A 26,658-nucleotide genomic window follows, 5' to 3' on the forward strand; every position below is an offset into this window, starting at 1 on the left:
GCTAGGGGCAACTGAGCCAGTTTCACTTTACACCATGTTTGATAAATCTCCCCCATGGTGACCAATGGAGGAGCCACAGTAGGATTGCGATCAACTCAAGAACGTTGATGGGGAGGAGAGGCTTGTCTGGAGACCACCACCCTTGTGCCGTTTGGTTAAAGGGGTTATCCAGTGCTACAAAAAAATGGCCACTTTCTTTCAGAGACAACATGACTCCAGAGACATGACAACATGTCTCCAGTTCAGGTGCGTTTGCAATTAAGCTCCATTCACTTCAATGGAACTGAGCAGCAAAACCCTGCCCAAGCTGGAGACAAGAGTGGGGCTGAAGTGGCCATGTTTTTGTAGTGCTGGATAACCCCTTTAAGTAAGGTACCCACCCCCCACCCCCCCCCTCTGAGGTGCGTGTCTGTGTTCAGAAGTAACCATTGCAGGGGCAGAAGGGAACAACCTGAAAGAAAAGTCGTGGGAGACAGCCATTTCTCAGAGTGGCGTGAGAACTTGTGGAACGGTGCCAGCGGGCAAGAATTGCTGCTTGAAGGAGGCTGATGAGAAATTGTACATAAGCCACCTCTTTAAATAATGCTACCATGAAGAAATATCCTTGCTGGAGAGGTATCGGGCAAGTTGGAGTAACAAGAAAACAATTCTATGGGGGAGATTTATGAAAGGGTGTAAAATTTAGACTGGTGCAAACTGCCCACAGCAACCAATCACAGCTCAGCTTCCAGCTCTGGTGAAAGGAAAGAGGAGCTGTGATTGGTTGCTGTGGCCAGTTTGCACCAGTCTAAATTTTACACCCTTTCATAAATCTCCCCCTATGTGTTTTTTGTTTTAATGCATAGTGTCGCCTCCTAGTGGCACCAGCCTACAATTAAAAACACACTGATCGACCGTTTCAACGAGACACATTAATAGACCAACCAAACATTTCAACAACCAGAACATAACTTTATTGGAGATATATTCAGCTACAGTTATTACAAAAACTATTAAAAGTATTTGTGATCCATAAGGTGCAGACTGCAAATTCCTGCAGTACGATTACAGTATGAAAGTCATTGAGACAGCTGCAGCATGTGACACTGACAATTTCACGTCCAGATTACAAATTTCGCTCTTATCATCCCTTCCCCATTCCGCCCCCACTCCTCCCAATATGCTATTTACGATAGGACTGCCTGCAAATTATCATTATCTTGCTCAAACATTTCCCGGAGAGTTTACCTCTGTAAAACCTCTGTAAAAAAAAAAAAAAAAAGTCAGGGCAAGTGCACAGTATGGCAGGTCTGTGGGGGACCCTCTTACTTGGTTTGCTTTTGCGTAATTCATACATCCTGTAATTTTTTTTTTTTTTGCTGCAATTCATGACTCACATCAGGATTATTCTAAAGAATGACAAGTGCGACCGGATTAAAAACATGGTGATGAACGCAAAATATATTATATATATGTTACATTTTTAGGATTTACTTTTTTTTCCCCACAGGGGAGGAAAAAAAATAAAAATACAACAAAAACTGCCACAAACCAGGAATTTAAACCGCACATCATGACATTACGGAGATGGTTGTTTGCTGTGCAAGACTATGACACGATGCAGGCATAAAAATGATCCTATTTTCAAATCAAATTGATAGCGAAATCCAAACCACATCCTTCTTTCCCCTCCCTGTTAAGCATAAAGTCATTCTGAAATGAGGTAAAGCACGGTACCAAGTGCAAGGCTTATTTGTGCTACACAAAAACGAGAAAAAAAAAAAAAAGCTTTAAAACACACATATGCAGCATAGTTAGGTCTAGTGAAAATACAGTATTGTAAAAGTAGGATGGTCAAAATGATACAGTCCCCCCGCCAAAAAAAAATATTCTCAGAATGATGTTGGTTCATTTCATAGTCCTATCCTTTGAGAGTGAAATAAAATACTTTGATTTATTTAGGGTATTTTTGCACTGAAGTTGTTTAAATATATTTGCATTTCCCATTCACCCCCCCCCCCCCCAAATCAACGCACCATCACAAAAAAAAAAATGCAAGTTTTACGCACTGTGTAAACAGGAGGGCACAAAATGGGTCACTGAGGTTTTATGTGTAAAGAAAAAAGAAAAAAAAAAAAAAAACACAGGGCGGGGTTTCTGACACAATTTTGGAAACAAATTTGATGACTTTCAGATGTCTTAGTTTTTATTTGTGCATTTTTCAAAAAAATTAAAAAAAAAAGTTAATGGTTTAAAAACACTTGACAAAGTTTGTATATTGAATTATGTAATTGTATTAGCATGATTTTAATATGTAATTGTATTAGAGAGATTTTAACTGAAGGATCAGGTTACAGCTGCCCATAGAAGTCTATGGACGAACAAAAACTCACAATGGAACCTGCGTAGGGGAAAACTGGTGAGAAATTGAGAAACATTATACAATGACCAGTAAGTGCTGCTTCCCATCTACACACAATAGACTCCTCCAGAGAGGGATTTTAAGTAAAGGATCAGATTACAGTTGCCCATAGAAGTCTATGGACGAACAAAAACTCACAATGGAGCCTGTGTAGGGGAAAACTGGTGAGGAACTGATAAACATTCTATAATGATCAGAAAGTGCTGCTCCTCATCTACACACAATAGCGGATCGGGAAAAGTGTGTTGAAAGATTACGGACCATTTAAACTCCCTCCACCCAAAAAACAATTCTTTATGTAGTGATATACTTTCTAGCGCCTAATATTTCTTTGTTACTTTTTGCATAACCTTCTTAATTTTACAATAGGCATTTAAGAAATGACAGATTTGTTTTATTTGTATCAACATTTAGGATTGAATCGAAGTTATCATGAACTAGGATACAAGCTGGATTAGAGAGAATTTGACTTGTATGACTTCAGGGCAAATCTCTTAGTAAAAAGTGCAAGTTACATCGGATAGAAACTTCAATTTTGGCACTTGGAATAATATATATTTCAAGGAAAAAAAATAAAAAAAAATGACATTTTTTGAATAAAATTTGGGAAAAACATTTTGGTATAAAATTAAACTATGCAAAAGTATAACATATGGGAATGTTTGCCAAATTGTGGCCAATTCTTCACAGCTCTGGTCAGCTAGTTACACCAAATACAATTGTCCTTAGGGTGATTCCTTAAAAAAAAAAAAAAAAAGTTTGAATACATACTGTTAAAAATGTAGCATTTTTTTTTTTGCATTGTTGTTTCATAGTAATTAGAATTACAGATTTCAGCATTTTCACCCCTGGCTTCCATCCAGTGATTAGTTGAAAAAGACAAACCATGGTAAAATTCTAATTTTTGCTTTAAAAAAAAAAAAAAAAAATTGAAGAACAAAGCTGGGATGACCATAAAAGGGACAAAAGGTAAACTCAAAAGAAGTATTAACTATTAAAGGGGCACGTAGAGCAAAAAAAAAAAAAATCTAAGATCAACTGTTGTCAGAAAGTTATATAGATTTGTGATTTTAATCAATTTAAATATCTCTAGTTTTCCAGTACTTATCAGCTGCTTTATGTTCTGCAGGAAGTGATATTCTTTACAGTCTGACACAGTGCTCTCTGCTGCCACCTCTGTCCATGTCTGAAACTGTGCAGAGCAGTAAAAAATATCCATAAAAAACCTCTCCTGCTCTGGACAGTTCCTGACCTGGACAGAGGTGGCAGCAGAGAGCACTGTGTCAGACTGGAAAGAATACACGACTTTCTGCAAGACATACAGTAGCTGATAAGTACTGGAAAACTAGAGACATTTAAACAGAAGTAAATCACAAATCTGTATAACTTTCTCACACGAGTTATTTGCTGGATTGACCCTTTAAAAGAAGGTTAGAAAAAAAAAAACTGATTTTTTTCCGTCCCAGAAACAGCACCACCCTTGCCCTCAGTTTGTGTGTAGTATTGCAGCTTAGTGAATTAGCTGTAATACAAGGACACGGGAGTGGTGCAGTTTTTCGACAACCAATTGTTGTTTTATTTTTTTTTTTAAAGAGGGGCACCACATAAAGCATGTCTAATTGAAAGTAAAAAAAACAAAAAAACAAAAAACAAATCCTATGTTGAAAATTTAAGGGCTGAAAATACATCTGGTCTCCCAAACCCCCGATGCAGAACTGTTAACTGTTTTGAGGCTTCAAGCATCAGTAGAAAACAATTGCAGCAAACCTCGAATGATCCAATGGCGGCGGAAAGCGTCCCACATTTTTTTCTTCTTTTTAAGAAACACGTAAATTAAAGAGGTAATATAGTTACAGTGCAAATAAAAATACGCATTTCAAGCTTAATACATAAACATAGCACCGAGACAAAAATGAGAAAGCATGCAAGGGGAAGGGGGGGGGGGGGGGGGGAAATGATAAAGGATAAATGAGGTATTCAAGTGAAGACTGCCAAGACTAGAAATTTAAGCAAAACCCCCAAACCCATAAGAAAGACAAAAAATAACCCAAAACACCAGTCATACTACAACCCCTATCCAAGCTAAAAGATAAAATTGCTTTGATTAGATCACAAGAGGGGTCACAGCAGTCCATCCAGGTCACTTTAAAAAGTTTTGGCGGCAAATTTAGCAAAGCGGTGAGGAGCCTCTTCCGTGAAATTTTCTCATATGTCCCAAAAAAATACATTGCGACGCCGCAACGTCCAATGCATCTTGGTATACGCAGCATTCTTTTGAAGATGTAAGAGGTCAAAGGAGAGGGACAAAAAAAAAATTAAAATTATAATTGTCGCATCAATCCTCCGAGAACAATTACTGCATGTGCATCGAATCCTGGAAATTACTAGGATAAAAAGGTCTGGTGTCTATAAGGCAGAAGGAAATTTTTAGAAATTTTATGGGAGAATATAAAAAAAAAAAAATAATATATATATTTTACCCATTTTGTAACTTTCATCCTTTCATTCGGTCCTTGACACGGAAGGGTGTCCCCCATTAAGTGCAATGTAAATTGTAAAGGTTTAAAAAGTTTTCTTGCATGACACACTGAGGAAAAAACTGGGAGTTCTCGATGGACCGTATAATCCCCCCCCCCCCCCCCCCCCCAAAAAAAAGCCCTCGAAATGTGAACAAAATATTGACGCATGTGAATATATATATCTATAGATTTCATTTACGGGTACATAAATTTGCTCCCCCCCCTTCGTGGCCCCTTACTCCTTCAAAAATAGAAACACTCTAAGAGACGAGATGGGAGTCCAGATTCACGACTCCTAGTTAAAGCACTCTTGTGATGACACAGGACAGGGGACCGGATTGTGTTTGCACGCTATAAGGTTTCTCACAATGCACTGCGGGGTGCTTGTTAAGAGGCCCGGACCGGGGAGGGAGGGGGATCCCAAAAGGCGTGTTGTTTGAGTGAAGTGCTCCATCATTCTGTGATAGGCTCGTGGTCATGGGGTACATTGTATCAGTTTTCCAGAGGGACGTTCACCGCGGGGGCAGGTGACGAGATCTCTCAGCTGTTTGCGACCTGAGGTTGATTTGCTTTGAGGCTTCTGAGGGCCCGTCTCGCAGCCGCCGATTTGGCAATTCTGTAACTTCTGCCAACCCCTTTGAATTTGCCTTTTCCTACAACTTCCACTGTGACGCGAACTTTACCATCGTACGTCCTCTCCGCGGGGCTGCCGAAAAAGAACCAAACAATGGGTATTAGCAAAGCTTTCCCTAAATACACAATTAAGTCCTAGGTGGCAGATAAGCGAAGGTACAGTATATTTTCGGGTTTGCAAAACCCCAAACGCTCAGCATTAGACTCCAAGTGGCTGGAGGAGATTGGTGCAGCCCTCGGGCTCCATCCACCAGGAGTCAAATGCAGAGTATTTGGTGTTTAAAGGACAACTCAGGCGAAAACTTTTATTAAAGTATTGTATTGCCCCTGAAAAGTTATACAAGTCCCCAATATACACTTATTACGGGAAATGCTTATAAAGTGATTTTTTTCCCTGCACTTACTGCTGCATCAAGGCTTCACTTCCTGGATAACATGGTGATGTCACTTCCTGGATAACATGGTGATGTCACTTCCTGGATAACATGGTGATGTCACGACCCGACTCCCAGAGCTGTGCGGGCTGTGGCTGCTGGAGAGAATGATGGCAGGGGGATGCTCAGTGTCCCTCCAGTGTCCTTTGTCCGTCTGCAATCATCCTCTCCAGCAGCCACAGCCCGCACAGCTCTGGAGGTCAGGTCGTGACATCACCAAGTTATCCAGGAAGTGACATCACCATGTTATCCAGGAAGTGAAGCCTTGATGGAGTAGTAAGTGCAGGAAAAAAAGCACTTTATAAGCATTTCCCATAATAAGTGTATATTGGGGATTTGTATAACTTTTGAGGGGGCAATACAATACTATAATAAAAGTTTTTGCCGGAGTTCTCCTTTAAGAACCAGAGTATACAGTATACTCGGTCATCTCTAGTCCTAGGAGACCTAACAGCAATATACCGATCCGGTAATGGAGACCGTTAGACAGGTACAGATCATAGGCTCAGACATTCCCACTCACCTGAACTTGGCCGTCTCCGGCTCCATTTCCAACAATTCTCGCACAGGGGATCGGGGAACGTTAGCGGAAAACTTTTCTGTAATAAGAACATAACTACTTCAGTATAAACATCAAAAAAACCTGTGTCTACTGGGACAAAAATTACTAAGTATTAAAAAAAATCCAATTAAAAAAATTGAAAAAAGGGTATTTTAGTATAAGAAAAATTGTGGCCACACCAAGACTAGCCGTTACAGCTTACATCACCATCTCCCTGCCACATACACATATATTTCTCTATCAGGACATTTAGGGGAGATTGAGCTGTGATTACAGCATGCTGCCTTGAGCTGAGTGATGCCACAGGCAGAGGAGCTGCCCCAGGAATGAATGCAGCAGGTGATGCAGATTTGCAGTTTGCAGAGCAGTAGTCTGCCGTGTGCTGAAATGTTCTGCAAGAGCTCTAGGTGGTAAACGGTCAGTTCTCCAGTAAGAGTGGAGTATGCAGGAGTACAGAAAGCAATGCATTTTGGGAATTATTTAACAGAGCAATGACAGGGTATGGTCAGGAAGAGGATTACATACACTTAAAACAAATAGGTGTTTGGTGATGGGACAGGCAGGCAAGAATCACTTTATGCTTTTGCAGCATTTTTATTTTATTTAGTCTAACTAAATAACTAAAATTCTAAATTTTTTATGCATCTCTGGTTCCAGCCTTTCAATGTGTTCCTCGTTCATTCTCAAATGGGGTAGGACTCCTCATCGGCCATAACTTGTCAGCAATATGGAATCACATTTAATGTACATGAAATACAGACATACCTATCAATGGTCTCATCATGGGGTAATACACCTGCCATACAGTTTCCAGTGACATCCCACTGTCCATATAGATCGCTCCTGCAAGAGACTCAAATATGTCACCCATGGCCTTCGGCACCTCAATGTCTTCTTCTTTCTCTTCATCCTCCTCTGATCTTCTCAGCTGGAAAAGATAACAGGTTTATTAAGTTTGATAAGGCAACCCCATGGTATATACTGTGTAATGACTAAGGTGAAGGGACCTCATTCTGCAATCCCACCCCCTACCTCAGAATCCATCCCCTGCATCTCATTCTTCTCCAGCTGAAACTGCACAAAGTCATCAATGACGTGGAAAAGCTCCGGAGAGACAGCCTTAAAGTACTTGTGGTAGTCGTACTTTACAGCCAGCGAAGCAAATATGGTGTTATTAACCAAAGCCGAGCGCAGGTCAGTGAGAACCCCCGGGGAGTGCTGGCGGGGGTCTTCATAAAGGTGCTTAGTAATGAGGTAGTCCAAGATCGCATCTCCGAGGAATTCTAAGCGCTGGTAGCAGTCTGTAATAGGAAAACTAATGTTATATACTTGTACATAGGAGACAGTATTATAGTGGTTATATTCCTGTATATAGGAGGCAGTATTATAGTAGTTATATTCTTGTACATAGGAGCAGTATTATAGTGGTTATATTCTTGTATATAGGAGCAGTATTATAGTAGTTATATTCCTGTATATAGGAGGCAGTATTATAGGGGTTATATTCTTGTATATAGGGAGCAGTATTATAATAGTTATATTCTTGTATATAGGAGCAGTATTATAGTAGTTATATTCCTGTATATAGGAGCGGTATTATAGTAGTTATATTCCTGTATATAGGAGGCAGTATTATAGTAGTTACATTCCTGTATATAGGAGGCAGTATTATAGTAGGTATATTCTTGTATATAGGAGCAGTATTATAGAAGTTGTATTCTTGTATATAGGAGCAGTATTATAGTAGTTATATTCCTGTATATAGGAGGCATTATTATAGTAGGTATATTCTTGTATATAGGAGCAGTATTATAGTAAATTATATTAGCACAGTTTCCACGCTCCATTTCTTACCAGTTATGGTATTGTAGTGGTAGGAGGCATGAGTAAAGGCTTGTAGGAGGTAAGCCTTATTTTTAAATCGATAGCTAATTCTCTTTTCAAAATTTTCAAATCCAGATATCAGGTGATCAAGAGTTTTCTCCGCATCAGGGTGGTCAAACATGCATCTGGGGGGTATTTGCAAATAACCGTATTCCACCCCTTTGCAAGTTAAAAGGTCAGAACTTGTCTTACTGTTGCGTTTTATTATTATGTCCATGTTGTTCTCCTGCTTTTTAATCTCAGGGAGAACTTTCAAGCCAAGAGAACAAAGAAAGAGCTGGGCGGCCCGTTCGCCGCAGCTAGTCAAGTAGCAGCCCAACAAGGCTTCCACACAATCCGCTATACTCTTATCCGCGATGCATTGCTCAGTGTGGAGGTCATAGGAGATTGACTGTTTCCCGGCATCCGCTCCACAGTTCTCTTCTGAAGGGTTCCAAAAACCCACCACAAAGTCGTCTTCTTCTACAGCCTTGCTGGGATCCAGGTAGCACATGGCGTCCCAGGAGCTGTAATCAAAGTCGTCGATATCTGGTGAGAACTGGGAGCTTTCCAGGGAGCTTTTCTTTGGGGCTCTCCACTCAAAACTCGGGTCAGGGGCGGAAAAGGTAGAGAGGGGAATCTTCTTTACGAAGGCGCCGGACCCCATCAGCATGCTGTCAATGAATTTTATGTGCTCCTGGTCATACTCCAGAAAGTCATCATCAAAGTCCGCTTCCTCCTTCGGGTTCCTCCACATCAAATCTTCATCCTCTTCATCATCAAAGTCATCATCCATCTTGCCGTTGGCAGTCACACTGTCACTGCCCTGGAGAGAAAATAAAAAATAGTTTTTTTGACGAATGAGCCAAAAAGTTAAGAAATCTGTATTTTCTGATTTGTTTTTTTTTTTTTTTTTTATTGAAGAGGCACTGTCAATTTTTTTTTAAAGTAACCCTGTTGTAAAGTAACCCTAAGTAAACCCTGTTGACTTTTTAAATTGTTTTCAAGACAGTGCCTTTTTAACAGCATTTAGTGATATGCTTTACGGTAAGACACAAGACTGGCACAAACTCTACTCAAACAAACGGGACAGTTTTCTGGGCATGCTCTGTGATCGGTGCACAAGAGAAAAGTCTGGTCAAAAAATTATTTAAAAAAAAATTGAAGAAATGTAAAAATAACCTTTTGTTTAAATCAAGTTTAAAGATGAGTGCACTTACAAGTAGTTCGGGTTAGTCTGAACAAGAAGATATCGACATTTGAATCCCGGGCGTGCGGGCGCTGTGGGGGTTTAAAGGGGCCGGGGCTGTAAGCTGCGGGCGGCCGGCGGTGGCGCAGGGGTTAAAGGGGCCGGGTCCCATGCAGGCAGCGGATCTGCTGCGTGTATGGGACCCATTGAGATTCACAGTACAGGATCCGCAGCTGATTTCACTGCAAACTCGCAGCATGAAAATCAGCTGCGGATCCGGTAGGTGTGAACGCACCCTAAAGGGGTTATCCAGCGCAACAAAAACATGGCCACTTTTCCACCACTTTTGTCTCCAGTTCAGGTGTGGTTTGCAATTAAGCGCCATTTACTTCAATGGATCTTAGTTACAAACCCCAGCCAATCTGGAGACAAGAGTGGGGCAGAAGTGGCCATATTTTTGTAGCGCTGGATAACATCTTTAAGTCTGCTCATTCTCTAGTTATTTTATATAGGACAGGAGAAAAAGAGAAAAAAAAAAAAAGAAAAAAAAAAAAAAAAAAAGAGAAACTGGGCTAACCTGAGTCCACGCCTCCCCTGCTTCACTTTCTACATTTCTCCGGAAAACAAGACATAATTAAATTGGGCACATGCCGGCTAACCCGCTCAGTACGAGGCATGCAGGGTCTCCCAGAGGGCGAGACACGTGTTGTATTTCATATTACACGGCCTGTAATAGTGATTCATACAATATTTCTAATTCTTACTCACAGTTTCATTACTTTCCCACTTCTCAGAGGAACTTTTATCCTGATTCACAATATATCCAGGAGGAAGCCAGTTTACGGGTGGATCAAATATAGAGACGACCATGCGGCTTGGGGAGCCTTTCTTCTTCCCGAGACGGTAAAGGTTACAGTTACTGACCTGTGGGGAGGGGGAAGAGACCAGAGACGAATGAGGACGGAGGTGACCCCATAAATGCTGTATGCAAACCAAACTCTGAACGCCAGCCTGATACACTGTAACTATCAGGGCAACCACATTAAGGCCCCCTTCATATGTGAAGAAAATCTATCCCTAAAACCCCTTCCTGACCCATAGGGTACTATTAGGCACAAACATTCTTTAGGATTTTTTTCTGAAAGTTGTCCGTTCTGAAAAAGTCCTATAATTTACAGAATTCTGGACTGCACAGGCATCTGGAATCGGCAAATGCAGAGTCCAAGAGCATTCAATTGAAGTAATGTTCAAGCCTTTATTGTGCAGTCAACCAAACACAACGTTTCGACTCAACCCGAGTTGCTTGACTGCACAGTAAAGGCTTGAAGATTACTACTCAGCATGTACCTGTTCTAATACCCACTTTCTGGAACTGTGGGTTCCCCAGTGTGCAGTAAACTGTGTTCCCAGTTAAATGCAGCTGTGACTGACAGGGCCAGGAGCCATTGGCTCCAAGCTCTGTCAAGAACTCTTCTGGCTGGAGCCAGCATTCAGCCTCTGGGCCAGCAGAGGCCACTTTCTCTCCCCATTGTTGTGGCGCATGAGTGACGTTACTCGTGCACTTGCAAAGCTGGAGGAAAAAGCTGGAGGGGAGAATCACTACAGCAGGTCAATATGTATGTTTCCTCCTCCGTTTTTATGCTCAGGAAAGACTAAGTTTTCCTGAAGCCCCCTGATTACCTTCCTGATCAATGTTTCCTGACCGCAAAAACGTGCAAAGGGGGCCTAAATGTGGCAAACCTGAGCCTCATTGTATATAGGTTACCTAGGAGAGGTGACATGTCACGCTGCTCCCAGGTCTACATAGGAGCAGACTACACAAAACGGTAGAAGGCTTTTGTTTCGAGAACTAACCTAGGCATTACTAACCTTCTTGCTTCTCATATAAGAAAGCCGACCCTCGTGGGCGTCAGGGTAAGTGCAGAACAGGTAGGTGGTGATGGCGTGTTTCAGAAAGGAGTCACCCAACATTTCAAGACGCTCCAGATTAAACCCATCGCTGGCATTAGACAACGTCAAGGCCTGCAGGATAAGACCAGGATTGGGCCCGAGAGTCTTTGAGGAGTATCCGTTGGAAGGCCCATGTTCACACTTTCCATTGGTCACAACAGAAGCAGAGTCTGCGCTGGCCGAGGGGCCGGGACTCCCACCTGAGGTAGGTTTGGTAGCGTTATTGTCACTCACAGTACATTCACTGTTGGCCACGGGCTGGTTCTCGATAGGTATATTCTCAAGCAATAATGAGGTAGAGGATAGAACAGGTAGTTGTTTGCAGCAAGTCGACCGACTCCCTGGGGAAACGTTGCCATCGCCATTCGTAAGACCGTTACAGGAGACGCCGTTGAACACTTTGAGGTCATCCGACGCATGTGCTGCCTGGAGGATGCTGGGAGATTTTGGACAGGACGCTGGACCGTTAACAGACATTTGGTCATGGTTTTCTGCAACGGCCTCCAGTTTAGCACCATGGTCGGGGATCGCAGCTGCGCCCACTGGGTTGGCAGTAGGGGGGCTGAGGCTCGAGATGAACGTTTTGCTATCGATGGACCTTTTCCACCCGAAATCCAAGTTGGGATATCTGAGGTAAGGGGAAAAAAAAAGAAAATAAATGTGCTTAACTGGTCTGATGTATAATGACAAGATATCCTACAAGAAAAATAGTAAAACATTAGAAAAGCTATATAAACTGCATATCACTGTATTCAGACTGACCTATGGAATAAATAAATCATGTCAGTTTTACCGTAAAGTGCATTATGTGAACACGGAACCCCCCAAATTTGGAGAATTGTGGGTTTTTTTAAACTATTTCACCCCATAAATAATATTTTTGTGGTTCTGTTATACATGTTATGGTAGACTGAAAGATGCCATTAGAAAGTTCACATGTTCCTGAAAAAAAACAAGCCATCACATGGCCTTTATAGCTCTTAGAAGGCGAGGAGGAAAAAAACAAAAACGCAACTGTAAATTGGCGCGGTCCTTAAGGCCATTTCGGGCTCCGTCCCTAAAGGGTTAAAGTAGTGGTGGTGCATGCCATTACAGCGGTCTGTAAGTAAAGCAAACTGCAATGAGCTGCAATACCAAGTACAGCCACTACCTTATGTATGGTGCTGTGCCTGTTAAGCATGAATAAAGCAGTGTCTTCTATCAGCTGACTGAGGGAGTGCCCCCACCCCCACCGATCTGATATTGATAAACCTCTTTAATGATAAATATGAGTAGACACAGCTATGGTGGTCACTGCCTGCTTAAATTCTGAATGACCAGAAAATTCACTTGATTCTGATAGCAGTGGTCCCCGAGGTAATACTGAAAAAGCATTCAAAAGGGAGAGGATAAGAAAAACACAACTACATTGTTGCAAATACAGTGCCACCCCAGTCCCCAGGTTGTGTGTAGTATTACAATTAAGTTTAATTCACTTCAATGAAACTGAGTTGCAACACCTGAACCCAAACGGCCATGTTTTTCTAAGCTTATATAACCTGTATAGTATGTTCTGTGTAACTATGTATGAAGACTCTGAGCAGTTCTTACCGGAAATCCTCAGGAAGGGACTTTACCCCAACTCCGGCATCGGTTGCCGTCTGGGCTCTCAGCTCCTCTGCCGTCAGGAGACAATGCAGGCGATACAGAATGCTTGGCAAGCACACGGCTTTCCTCCACAAGGACGCGGGGATGGGGTGAATAGCACATAGTTCTGGAACCAGGATCTGTCACATAAAATGGCCGCATTTACTGGAGGCCGCTATGGTCAAAGTCTCCGGTTACACAATGGCATTGCTCTGGAAAGTTACCTGTTTGTTCTGTAAACTTTCCCACTTGGCTTTCCTTTTCTCTGCGCTGCTTAAAGGGAGAGCCTTCCCCTTCTGATTCAGGTGCCGCGGAGTCAGCAGGTTCAGTCTAAGAATTAAACACAAAATGCTTTCTTATAAACTACTCAAATAGTAACCCTGTTCAATATCTACATGGAATGTAATGTAGTGCAATATATGACAGGGGGGTCAAACTGGAAACCCTCCAGCTGTTGCAAAACTACAATTCCCATCATGCCTGGACAGCCAAAGCTATAGCTTTGGCTGTCCAGGCATGATGGGAATTGTAGTTTTGCAACAGCTGGAGGGCAGCCAGTTTGACACCCCTGCCATAGACTGCACACAACGTGGCATTTGGTGTACCGTGATGAGGTGTGGTCGACGTCCAAAAGTGGCTGGTTGAGGTTTGTCAAGTCGAGGTTGTACTTTGTTTTATAATATTCAGCGAACGTTTCATATTCTGGGGAAGGGAATTTACTGAGTGGAGTAAGGTCAGTGTATACATCAGCTACGTAGAATCGGTGAGGCTGGTCAAAATTGCGATATCTGGAGGGATAAGAAGGAGGAGGAAATCTTTAGTCGAAACACATTATGCAGCCATCGAAGCGCAATGATGTCAATAGAGATTTAAGAAGGGTACTCTGAAGAAAACCAATTGTTCTTAAAATCAACTGGTGGCAGAAAGTTATATAGATTTGTATATTACTTCTGTTTTAAAATCTCCACTCTTCCAGTACTTTTCAGCTGCTGTATGTCCTGCAGGAAGTGGTAGATTCTTTCCAGCCTGACACAGTGCTCTCTGCTGCCACCTCTTCCTTGTCAGGAACTGTCCAGAGCAGCAGCAAATCCCCATAGAAAACCTCTCCTGCTCTGGATAGTCACTGCCATGGACAGAGGTGGCAGCAGAGAGCACTGTGTCAGACTGGAAAGAATACACCACTTCCTGCAGGACATACAGCAGATCAAAAGTACTGGAAGATTTATCTATTTGTTTGTTTTTTCAGATCAACTGTTGTCAGAAAGCTATACAGATTTGGAAAATACTCATAAGTACTGGTAGACTATTTATTTTTTTATATATATATTATTTTTAAAAAATAATTCCATAAAAAGACAATACAAATAGTTCTCCTCACAGGGAGTACAAATACCTACTAATCCAAAGTACTATAAACCCCCCCCCCCTCCTCTGGTAGGGGTAGACTTTATTTATTTTTTTTTTATAAAAATAATTTATTTAGTCTGTAAAAATTCCTGACACCAGTTGGTTCGAAAACTTTTCTGTCTCCAGAATACCTCTTCAAGTCACTTAAAAGTAATATTGCGAGAGGCAGAAGGCTGTCAGGGCATCCTGGGAGCTGTAATTTTGATCGGTCAGGGTCTGAGTGTGATCACAATAACAAGCTGCGAGAAGTCCAGGACTCATAATGGGATTGTCCTGGTCTTACACAGAGGTGGGAGAAGCATGTGGTGGGCAGCTTCTCTCCCAGCTTATCTTAGCGTTCGTTCTAGTAATCAGGACTCAAACCGATAAAAACTTAAAAGGGGTATGCCAGGAAAAAAAAAATAACTTTTCCTCTATCCACAGGGTAGGGGAAAAGTAGGAGATTGCGGGGGGGTCTGACCCCTGTACCCCCCGGCGATCTCCGTATCAGACCCTGCTGGCTCAGTTACGTTGTGAATAGAGCCCCAGGTCGGCACGTAACCCATGGCTCTATTCATTCCTATGGAGCGTCAGAAAGAGGAGAGTACATTGCTGTACCGCCGTTACTCAGCTCTTTCCGATGCTCCATAGGAATTAATAGAGCCGTGGGTCACGTGCCGACCCGGGGCTCTATTCACAACAGAGGCGGCGTGATCCAATACGGAGATCGCCGGGGGTATGGGGGGGGGGGTGAAGCCCCCCCCCCAAATTTCATACTTTTCCCCTATCCTGTGGGAAAGGAAAATGTAAATTTTCCCTGGAATACCCCTTTTTAAGACATAAGCAAACACATGGAGCGGTATATTTTACAATGTGCACACTGTCTGTGATCCATGGACCCACCTGGGAATGATCACTGCATCCTGGTAGTCTTCTAGCTTGAATATAAAAGGATTCTCGGCTGAATACTGAGTACTAGGAATGCCAGTACGAGCTTCTGATTTCTCAATATCTTCCACAAACTTAAAATCTATATCCAAAGTGCCGCAGTCATTCACTTAGGAAAGAGGAAACAAATCCCATCACTAACTATAGAAGGTCGATGTACAACAAAACAAAAAGCATTTTCCAATATGGTCTATACAGCGGTCTGGTTTCTCATAAATCTCCATATACCAAGAATCCTGAAACGCCGGTAATGCCCTTGTCGCTGTTTTCTGTGTAACCCTTGGTGATGCCGGGGATGACTCAGAACAGAATCTGTGTCCTTCCCTCTCTGGCAGAGCCCCTTATTACTACCCCTGCTGATGGAATCTCCATGTACCGCACAGTGAGAGTGACTGAGCATGTGTGTCCTCCAGGACTAAATCTCATTAGGAGGATGGGGAGAGTAACTAAGCATGTGTGCCCTCCAGCATTCAGCTCATTAGGAGGATGGAGAGAGTGACTAAGCATGTGTGTCCTCCAGCACTCAGCTCATTAGGTGGATGAGGTCAGTGACTGAGCATGTGTGTCCTCCAGGACTAATCTCATTAGGAGGATGGGGAGAGTGACTGAGCATGTGTGTCCTCTAGGACTAATATTAGGAGGATGGGGAGAGTGACTGAGCATGTGTGTCCTTCTGCAATCCGCTTATTGGATGGATGGGGAGAGTGACTGAGCATGTGTGTCCTCCAGGACTAATCTCATTAGGAGGATGGGGAGAGTGACTGAGCATGTGTGTCCTCTAGGACTAATATTAGGAGGATGGGGAGAGTGACTGAGCATGTGTGTCCTCCAACATTCAGCTTATTAGGTGGATGGGAAGAGTGACTGAGCATGTGTGTCCTCCAGGACTGATCTCATTAGGATGGGTCAGTGACTGAGCATGTGTGCCCTCCAGCATTCAGCTCATTAGGAGGATGGTGAGAGTGTTACTGAGCATGTGTGTCCTACAGCACTCAGCTCATTAGGTGGGCCCAAAGCCTCAGGCTGCATTCCTTATGACCATGTCTTAAGGATTTGTGCTAGGAATTATACTGCCCTGCAGACACTGTTCACACACATGAATGGAGATATGAATTCCTACAAGGATGAACGACACCGGATGAACATTAGAATGAGCCACGTCACCATCAGTATCTCTTTATAATGCAGCTTTAGCATAAGATCAAGTCTGCGCCCAGTGTATTGTACGTGATGGGCAAATTATATAATTTCTTCAAATTTCCTGCAAAAACCATTAACGTGAGCTGGCAGGTTCCAAGGCAACAAAACCTACTGTGCACACAACATCCGGCCGACCCACCGCAACTTACCAACATTGAGAGGTAGAACACAATAAGCAGCGTCGGCTGCCATGGGCTTGAATTCTAGTGCAGGTTTCTCAAGACGAAGGATGTGAGAGAATATATACTGGTGGAGCCGGGTGATGAGCTCAAGCTGCTGCAGAGTTAATGTAAATCCAGACTTCTTCAGCTCAATCGATATGGTCACTTCTCCGGAACGGGTGTAGACAGGGAAGTGCGGGATCTGCAGGAGACATACCCGACACTTATAACACAGGGCAAGCACTGAAAGCATCTAGGGAGCTCCGAACAGCATGCACAAGTCTGCCGGAAACAGTCAGCAAGTTTGTATGGTGCCTGACCTTAGCTTAGACACTAATAAGTAGCACAGAGATGAGAGTGGCTACTTAAAGGGGGTTCTCAGGTACTTATCATACACCCCATGAGGAAATTCAAATAAAGGAGTCCCCTGCTAGGGTTCCTCAAAGTGTAATACCACATAAAACCTGAGGACAGGGGTGGTGCTGTTTTTGCAAGAAAGTGTTTTTTCTAATCCTGGAGAACCCCTTTACTGCCAGGTGTCCCAGCAGAGGGAGACCATTCTCAAGGATTAGAAAGACATGGCACAATCTCTGAAAGAGAGCAGCCATATTTATCTTGTCCTGGATAACTCCTTCACAGGAAGATCTCTGCTTTTGGATTACCGAAAGATCCGATCCCAGGGGAAGACAGGAGGTAAGGTTACCTGAGGTATGGGTTTGGCAGTCAGGATGCCGAAGCATCTAGTTGTGTCTTCAGGGGGATACAGCTTCCGCCTCCTGAAGTTCAGTTCATCGGGTAGAGGGGTCGTCAACACCATTCCTATGACATACAGGTAACACGGCTGTCCTGGCTTCGGATAACTGTTCCTTAGACACTCAGGGATCTGTAAGAGTGTGGTTTATTATTAGCCAACCATATCTACTTTTACTTACAAGTATCCATCATAGGTGGGTGCCCTATATAGTACATAGCACCCTCTGTTACTGCTGTCCCCAGGATCTGCGAGACAAGGTCCACTATAATATCTGAGCCCTTTTAAATAGCATAGAAGGATGAGAAGGACGTACAGCCTTAGGGTAGCATTGCCTCCTTTTGGTGGAGCCTGGTCGGCCGGGGACACTGGTTTCTTCCTCATCGTGTAGATCCAGCTCCTCCTCGTATTTCACCGTCTCCTTGCCGACTGGCATTAAATGGTCGTCCAGCTCACCTGAATGGGATAGGTAGGAATTACACTATGAAAGAGGAGATCTAAGAAACCGCATGATGGGAATAAAGGTCGATTCTTCGTGCTTTACATACAGCAACAGGGGCGGCGATCTGGTACACTTATGTGTGATAATAAAGCAGTATAACGTATACTGACTGGGAGACTTACCGATCTGGTGCAGCATCTTGCAGCATATAAGAGCTACCGCTCGTTCGGCGAGCCTGGCGCAGTTCATGGATGGGCCCTGGGAAAACATGCACAGTGAGGATGTTTACAACTAAATCTGGTCATACACAGTATGGGTGTAAGCTGAACACGTCCATTACAGTGGGATGAGATGATAATCTAATATGTACTGGGGGGAGGGGGGGGCGGGGTCCTAACCCCTCCGACAATCATGTTGCCCAATCCATTTTGTTCTCTGAGAGATAAGCTGCAGAAGGATGATGATTTATCTTTGCCCCCGCTTACAAAGCATGAACCCTTAGTTAAGTGTACATATACAGAGATGGGGGATGCTTTGTTCAGTGTATGGTCAGCTTCAGAGAAGATAATGGGTCAGGCTTCACATTCAACATAAAAGATCATGGTCTATCATGACTGTCACTAGCGGGAGCCTTGTCAGTGATGCTAAATTCTTACCAAGTACTTACAACAATGGGGGCTCTGAGTGGGGAGTTGATTGGCAGGTAAAGAGTTGCCTGGTACAGAGCGCTGGACACCTCCCGGGTTTTGCATTTTGGAGCGAGGTGGGTGAAGGGGTCGCTGGGCAGCCGAGCACAATACCTGTGTACAGAAGAGGAAAGCATCTACATGATCCCTTCAGGATTCAGTGTATGGATCCGAATCACTGTCCAGTGACTGCTGTATGTGAGTGCAATGTATTGGCCATATGACCACTTTTCTAGATCCTTGCCATTGACCACTGCATACTGTTATGGGGGTTATCCAGTGCTACAAAAACATGGCCACTTTCTTTCAGAGACAACATGACTCTTGTCTCCAGTTCAGATGCGGTTTGCAATTAAGCTCCATTCACTTCAATGGAACCAAGCAGCAACACTCCGCCCAAGCTGGAGACAAGAGTGGTGCTGTCTCTGGAAGAAAGTGGCCATGTTTTTGTAGAGCTGGATAAACCCTTTAAGCAGCCTGCTAAGCTGAAACAGTTATGTCCCAATCCGAATCTGATTCAACTGGGTGCCGCTGTAGCTAACCCTCAGCTGAGAGATGGTCCACAGTGTTTTAGCCTTTGGATATAATTTACATTCATTGACAGCAATCAGAAATGATGAAGAGTGTAAGAAACACAAACACGATGACTAATAACATCGGACTTACCGATTGATGTGGCCAATGGCGTTGTTTAGGGTGACCCTGGGGCTGCCGTCATCCTGCCTGAGCACATATGGGGGAAAAAGTCCATCGTCATCCACAATGGGGTCAGACTCCGTGTCACCACAATCCAGCGATTTGGAGCATTTATTCCTCAGGATCTGAAATATAAGTAGAAGTGAGTGAAGCTTCTCCATGAGTGCGGACATGTGTACTGGTACTGCATGTATGCGTGTTAGATTTAAATGTGATGTCCAAGTATTTTTATTCCTGTTATATTAGTAGGTACACTCATTCCTCTGTTCTTGAAAACAATACCGGAAGGCTGTTCTAGAACAGAGCAGTTTGAGAACTGAGCTGTGTGTTCCCATAGGGAATAATGGGAATCTGTTTAACTGGTTTTTACACTCCATCGGTCAAGGTGCATACTGCACAGCCCACAGAGTGTAAAGAGTTAAGTAGTGATGCAATAGCATCACCACTTACCTACTATGGCCGTGCACCACTCCACTGTGCAGGAGCAGGGGGAATCCTGTCATAATGCTCTAAGCAAGCTTTCCCAAAAAGAAATCCTCTGCTCCTCAGCTAGGGAACTGCCCGTCAATAGAGGCTGCAGTACAGATGAAGACACAGCTTGAAGAGATAAGTGACATCTCCCCCAACAGAAGAAGTGGTGCTTCCTCCCCACTTTGCCTCCTGCTCAGTTTGCCAGCCAGGCAGGGGTTCACAGTGTACGGGAAAAAAATGTTGTTCAAATACCATATGGTCCGAACACAGAGATACAACCTATGGCTGCATCCACGTTTTCCAAGCAGCATCCAACTTTTTCAGACGCCAGCAATCAAATGCTGCACGCTCTGGTTCGGACAGACCAGAGCATGCTCGAGATTAGCTCATCTCTAATAAATACATGTATTTGTCTATTAGTATTAGCTATATTAGTAGGTATATGTATTAATATCAGATTGTACCTTCTCGATGGCTTTGTAGGTTTTCAGATCCTCCTCGAACCCCTTGATTCTGTCAGTGTCCGCCAACATGATGTAGTTGGAGATGGGGGCCCGGGCCCGACCTTTGGACTGAACGTATGACCTGTATTCTGTCGGCAGATCGAAGCGGACAACCAAGTTGCATTTGGGGATGTCCACCCCCTCCTCCACAATGCTGGTGGCGATGAGCAGGTTGGTCTCATGAGCTCTGAACTTTCGAAGAACCTAAAAAAGGGAAGAGGTCCCAATAGGTAAACCATTGTATAATGAACAAACTTCGACTAGACTACAGCGGCAATTCTTTTCTGCTTGCTGTCAGTGAATGGGAACAGTCTAGACTCAAAACCCATGCTGATGAAGTCTGGCTCACATAAGTACATGGCAGAGGGAGTTACTATGCAGCAACTAAGAAAGGAAATGAATGACAGCAAGCAGAGATGTGGAAAACGGTCTGACATTTCTTGCACATAGCATGGGATGACACGTACCATGCATATTAGGTGTCTCCCCCCTAACTAGCGCAGAATGCGGGGCACACCCCAATATTCGTGATTTTAGATTTATGATGATCTCTAATGTCACAATGATAGGAGGAGACGCAGATAAGTATTTCCAGTTGTTTCTTGTGCGCCCCTCCAGATGACATCAGGGTCTTGCCGCCCCACCCAGCACATCACGCTGTGGCAGCTCGGGATTTAGGGAAGCCCAATGCGCGGCCTGTCCCATACACTTACATACAAGCAGTAAATGGCGTTATTTAGCTGTCAGGGTCAATAAGCTCCAAGAAAAGCAGACTCGACCTGTAATGGCCTAACAAGTGATCGCTCCGGCTATAATGGTACGTAATTATAGTCTGGGCTGGAGGGAGGCCAGGCCACGGAGGGGAAGAGACACAAAGCAGATTGAGGACAGAGGTTGTGCCATGAACATAAAGGATCTCAGTGGGGGAGGGGCGGGCGCTGCCAGCGTTACCTCCTCCTGTTTTCTAAACTCCACTTCCATCTGCTTGTTTCGGGGCTGGTTCTTTCCAATGCCGTGTCCAGTTATGAAGTTGCTGCTTATGTACGCCAGCTCTGGGTCCTGCTTCCCAGCCTCCTTGATCAACCTAGAACAGAACCAGCGGTTATATGTAAATCAATAGAATTATTATGGTGGCCTAGGGCTGGGCGATTAATCGAATTAATTCGAATTAATCGTCCAGAACGTTGAAATCGATTTGATTTTTTGTGAAAATCGTAAATTCGATTTTCACAAAAAATCATTTCGGGCTGCTGTGCCGGAGAGGAGCTGAGAGGAAGGTGGGTTGTGGTGCGGGCCGGCGGGAGAGCCGTAGAGGGGCGGTGTGGGTGAGCGGGGAGAAGATGCTGGGTGGCCAGGCTGGAGAGGGGCGGGGCGGTGCGGGCCGGCGGGAGAGCCGTAGAGGGGCGGTGTGGGTGAGTGGGGAGAAGATGCTGGGTGGCCAGGCTTTAGAGGGGCGGTGCCGGCGGCCTCCAGCCACTGACAGCGCCGCCGCTGATCTGCCCCCGCCCCCTCCACTGAGCGTCCTGCTCTCCTCTCGGCCAGACATGGAGGTCCCGGGTCTGTGGAGGAGGAGGCCGCAGGGCTTACAGTAGGTGGTGATCGCAGCGCTGCAGGTCCTGGAGCTATACAGCGGGATGGGGGGGGGGGCCTCAGTGCAGATCCCCGTTCCCGCTGTATAGCTCCGTGACCCGCAGCGCCGCGATCACCACCTACTGTAAGCCCTGCGGCCTCCTCCTCCACAGACCCGGGACCTCCATGTCTGGCCGGGAGGAGAGCATGTGTGCGGAGGTGAGAGGAGGAGGAGGAGAAGGAGATGTATGTGCCCTCCTGCTCCAATCACCCCCAGCTGCACCAGTCACCCCTCAGTGTCCCCCCCCAGTCCCCTCAGTGTCCCCCCAATCACCTCAGTGTCCCCCAGTCCCCAAATGCTCTCAGTGTCCCCCCCAGTCCCCAAATCCCCTCAGTGTCCCCCCCCAGTCCCGTCAGTGTCCCCCCCAATCCCCTCAGTGTCCCCCCAGTTCCCCAATCCCCTCAGTGTCCCCCCAGTCCCCTTCAGTGTCCCCTCCATCCCCCCATCCCCTCAGTGTCCCCCCCCCCGTCCCCTCAGTGTCCCCCCCCGTCCCCTCAGTGTCCCCCCCGTCCCCTCAGTGTCCCCCCCGTCCCCTCAGTGTCCCCCCCGTCCCCTCAGTGTCCCCCCCGTCCCCTCAGTGTCCCCCCCGTCCCCTCAGTGTCCCCCCCATCCCCTCAGTGTCCCCCCCAGTCCCCTCAGTGTCCCCCCAGTCCCCTTCAGTGTCACCCCAGTCCCCTTCAGTGTCCCTCCCCAGTCGCCTTCAGTGTCCCCCCCCCAGTCGCCTTCAGTGTCCCCCAGTGTCACCCCATTCCCCCTCAGTCTCCCCAGTCACCCCTCATCTATACCTCCACTACTACACCCCTTATCCACTAGACCTCCATTACTACACCCTACGTAGATGAAGGCACAAACATGATTTCCTATACTATATGGGGGCTCTGTTACACTGGAAAGCAATATAGTTGTTGTCTGAAATATCATTAAAATAGTATCTGATGCTGCAGGGAGAAAATGTTCTGTTTATTTAGCAAAAAAAGAAAAAAAAAAAAAAATCGAGATTTAAATCGAGAATCGTCCAAATTTTTTTAAAAATCGAGATTTTATTTTTTGCCCATATCGCCCAGCCCTATGGTGGCCATATGTCCATCTGTGTCTGTGATGTATAATAGGGGCTGCCAGCCACCTTACATGGAAGTAGCCAACAAGTCATCTCCCCGGCAGGAGTAAGGACGCTCAGCCTCCTCAATGCACCATACATCTGATAACAGCTGCACCTGGTATTGCAGCTTCTCCCATTAAAGTGAATGGAAGGTGCTGCAACCAAGTCGAGCAGCTATTACACGTACAGAGCTGAGCCCTAGGTCGCAGCTCTCACTCAAATGACTGATGGGGCTGCCGGATCCCCCACCCCCAATCTTACATTGTAAGGTTCCCTCCTCTGTTACACCAATACAACTACATTGGAAAAAGCTGCTAAAGACCAGGACCCCAAAGAGATATATCAAGGCTGACTACAACACTAACATTCAGATACAAGTGAAAGACGACCTGTTCTCTGGATAGGCCACCAATAGTGACTTCTTAGTTGGAAGCCTCGGCTCTGTATGATCTGTAATGGTTATACCATCAGCTCCTATTCACTTAAATGGAAATTGAGTTGCAGTAACCTGGACACAGACATTGCACAATGTAAAGAGCCAAGGCTTCCAGCTACAGCCCCAACAAAAGTTATTCTATCAATCACTTCTGCCTTTAGGAGTCACACTGCAGTTTTTGAGCCAAAGCCATGAGTAGAACCAAAAGCAATGGGAACTAAAAAAGGAAGGATGACGAGCTGGATCAACTTCAGGCCTTGGCTCAAAAACTGCAGCGTGACACCAGCTTTAAAGCGGTTATCTAGTGTTAGGTAAACAAGGCCACTTTCTTCCACAAAAAGCGACACCCCTGTCCTTAGATTGTGTGCAGTATTACAATTCAGCTCCGCTCACACTCAAACTGAGGACAGAAGTGCGGTTTCTGGAAGAAAATGGCCATTTTTCTTTTTATGTTATCTATGTTCCTCAAGACAGTACGATTACAACGATTTATAGCAATTTATAAAAAAACTTATATTTTATTTGACTGCTTTTAAAAAATTAAAACTTAAAAAAAATTAAATGCGTTTAAAATTGCTCTACTACCATCCTTGTTACGCTTTTACTTTCTGCTCTATGGGGCTATTTGATCCCACCACTGGACTGCCAATGATAGGATTGCAGTATTTAAATGGTTAAACAGCTGGTGCGATCTGTTTGCAGCAGCAATTGGATGCAGTCACCGGCTGTTGATGGCAGCACCGGGAGCATCCGGATACTCTCTACCATCTTAACTGCGACATGACGTCTATGCCAGTTATCCTTTGTTATGGTGCGTTCACACCTACAGGATCTGCAGCTGATTTTCTGCAGCAGATTTCAGTTAAATAACTGAACACAGCATCAGATTTGATGCTGTGTTCAGTTATTTAACTGAAATCTGCTGCAGAAAATCAGCTGCAGATCCTGTAGGTGTGAACGCACCCTTAAAGGAGTATTCTACTGAAACACAACTTTTCATATGTTGCTGCCCATGGCAAGACTAACAATTCCTTCCATACTTATCTATTCAGTTTCCTTCCCCCAGTTTTGAACTGATGCTTTCTGCTGATGAAACAAAAAAAAATCTGTGTGTTGGCTTTTCTCTCCGTCTTCCCCTCCTCCCTTCCCAGCCAGCTGATGTAAACAAGTCCCTGGCAGGCTTTATCTGCAGCTTTGTAGCTTCTTTGTAATGCTGGGAGGGTTAATACGAGGTCAGGTTGCTGATTAACTGACTTTGTACAACTTTGTAATGCCGGGAGATTAATCAAAGTTGCAGATAGGGACTTGTTTATATCAGCCCTCTCGGAAGGGAGGAGGGGGAGACAGAGAAAAAAAGCTACATGCAGTTTTTAGAAAGCAGCAGCTGAGAACTGGGGAAAGGAGACTGAAAAGATAATAAGTATGGAAGGAATTGTAAGTCTCACCATGGGCGGAAACATATGAAAGGTTATGTTTGAGTGGAATACCCTTTAAGGGGTTAAGATGCAATCACAACTATGCAATAATATATGCATGCAATGTCATTACCCATAAGGTAATTGCACGCAATGAGATAAAATTTTACCTATTTAAGACGACTGCTGTGTATCTCCGCTCCACAAAGATGATCCCGCACAGGATGTTGGTGAAAGGCGATGGGAAGCTGGTCTCTGTCTTCTCTTTCTCCTCTATCTCCTCGTCCTCATCTTCATCATCCTCAGAGTCACTCCACGACACATAGTTATCCTGGTTGCGGTTGTTGTACCACTCTACGCTCTCAAATTGCTGTCGCTCGTAGGGCTTGTACTTGCGCAGGATCTCCAGAAGCTTTATGACTTTGGGGGTGACGAATTTCAAGTCGAGGGAGGCAGGGGAGAAATGCTCCTCGCACAGAGCGTGGATCTTTCTTAGGATGGTGTCTGTAAACAGCAGAAATTTCCGGTGCAGCTCTTCTTGCTCGTGCTTAATGTATTTCTGCAGTTCCCTCACCATCATCCCGGCAACTTTGTCAGCACACCACGGACCGAGGACGAGCAGGACCGCCCGGCAGTCAGAGAGGATCTGTAGGAAGACAAACCAATTTCTGAAGGTAAGTATTATCATTGATACATGGCGGATCTGCACTAGGGGCTGTGTGTACGCTGGGACCACCATGAACTCCCACTGCTTCTTATCTAACTAAGAGCAATACAATGGAGACCTGGTGACAATCTTAAGCTTATCACTACCTGCTCACAAGCCCCCCCCTCCCTCATCCCCATTATTGCCAGCGTCACACTGGTCACAATAAAGACAGAATGTTATACTGATGCAAACACCTATTTAAAAGAGTACTCCAATGGAAAAAAAACAAAAAAATCACATCAAAGTTACACAGATTTGAAAATTCTATTTAAAAAATCACCAGTCTTCCCAGTACTAATCAGCTGCTGTATGTCTTGCAGGAAGTGGTGTATTCTTTCTAGTCTGGCACAGTGCTCTCTACTGTCGTCTCTGTCCGTCAGAAACTGTCCAGAGCAGGAGAAGTTTTCTATGGGGATTTGCTACTGCTCTGGACAGTTCCTGACATGGACAGAGGTGGCAGCAGAGAGCAATGTGTCAGACTGGAAACAACACACCACTTCCTGCATGACATACAGCAGCTGATAAGTACTGTAAGACTGGAGATTAAATATTAGAAGTAATTTAAAAACCTATGACTTTAAAGAAAAAAAAAAAAATATTATAAAATGTTGTCATAGAACCACTTAGAAGGCCAGACCCTCTTTGATCATGGTATATGGAGTCAGTGCTGTGGTCCTGTCACAATTGTACGGAGACTTAATGTACACCTCAGATACATGGCTGCATGTGCATGCTTAAAGGGGTACTCTGGGCTAGGGATATTTTTCGAGTATGGCCGGGGAGAGGGTGGATATAGAGGTCGCGGTTTACTTACCCTCCCCAGGTCCGGCGCTGGGTCCTGAATCGCACCGCCCTGTTCACCCATCCCGCTGTCTGGTCTAAGCTGCGGCTTGAGGCGTGACGTCTCAAGGCAGCTAAGCCAATCAGCATCTATATCTACCCCCTCTC

At 44.6% G+C, this 26,658-nt stretch overlaps 1 protein-coding gene across 4 annotated transcripts in view; it reads right to left on the bottom strand.

Annotated features, from left to right (window-relative positions):
- Positions 1-5,062: 5,062 nt before the first annotated feature.
- The window catches only part of DICER1 (dicer 1, ribonuclease III), a 53,875-nt gene continuing 32,279 nt past the window's right edge, over positions 5,063-26,658 (bottom strand). For 2 of the 4 annotated variants that reach the window (XM_069949284.1, XM_069949286.1), the window contains 20 exons: positions 25,172-25,647; positions 21,373-21,505; positions 20,383-20,625; positions 19,418-19,572; positions 18,733-18,865; positions 18,248-18,323; positions 17,940-18,079; positions 17,576-17,755; positions 16,861-17,074; positions 15,467-15,620; positions 13,783-13,965; positions 13,402-13,507; positions 13,142-13,317; positions 11,471-12,179; positions 10,370-10,525; positions 8,404-9,238; positions 7,582-7,850; positions 7,315-7,477; positions 6,511-6,586; positions 5,063-5,626 (listed from right to left, as the gene is read on the bottom strand). In XM_069949284.1, the coding sequence (XP_069805385.1) occupies positions 5,461-5,626; positions 6,511-6,586; positions 7,315-7,477; positions 7,582-7,850; positions 8,404-9,238; positions 10,370-10,525; positions 11,471-12,179; positions 13,142-13,317; positions 13,402-13,507; positions 13,783-13,965; positions 15,467-15,620; positions 16,861-17,074; positions 17,576-17,755; positions 17,940-18,079; positions 18,248-18,323; positions 18,733-18,865; positions 19,418-19,572; positions 20,383-20,625; positions 21,373-21,505; positions 25,172-25,647 (4,743 nt within the window). In that variant the 3' untranslated portion in view covers positions 5,063-5,460. Of the gene's footprint in view, positions 5,627-6,510; positions 6,587-7,314; positions 7,478-7,581; positions 7,851-8,403; positions 9,239-10,369; positions 10,526-11,470; positions 12,180-13,141; positions 13,318-13,401; positions 13,508-13,782; positions 13,966-15,466; positions 15,621-16,860; positions 17,075-17,575; positions 17,756-17,939; positions 18,080-18,247; positions 18,324-18,721; positions 18,866-19,417; positions 19,573-20,382; positions 20,626-21,372; positions 21,506-25,171; positions 25,648-26,658 lie in introns of those variants that run through there. The other 2 variants (XM_069949287.1, XR_011359458.1) reach the window with 2 other exon arrangements.

This window comes from Dendropsophus ebraccatus, chromosome 13 (genome assembly GCF_027789765.1).
Source record: "Dendropsophus ebraccatus isolate aDenEbr1 chromosome 13, aDenEbr1.pat, whole genome shotgun sequence".
NCBI classification, from domain to species: Eukaryota; Metazoa; Chordata; class Amphibia; order Anura; family Hylidae; genus Dendropsophus; species Dendropsophus ebraccatus.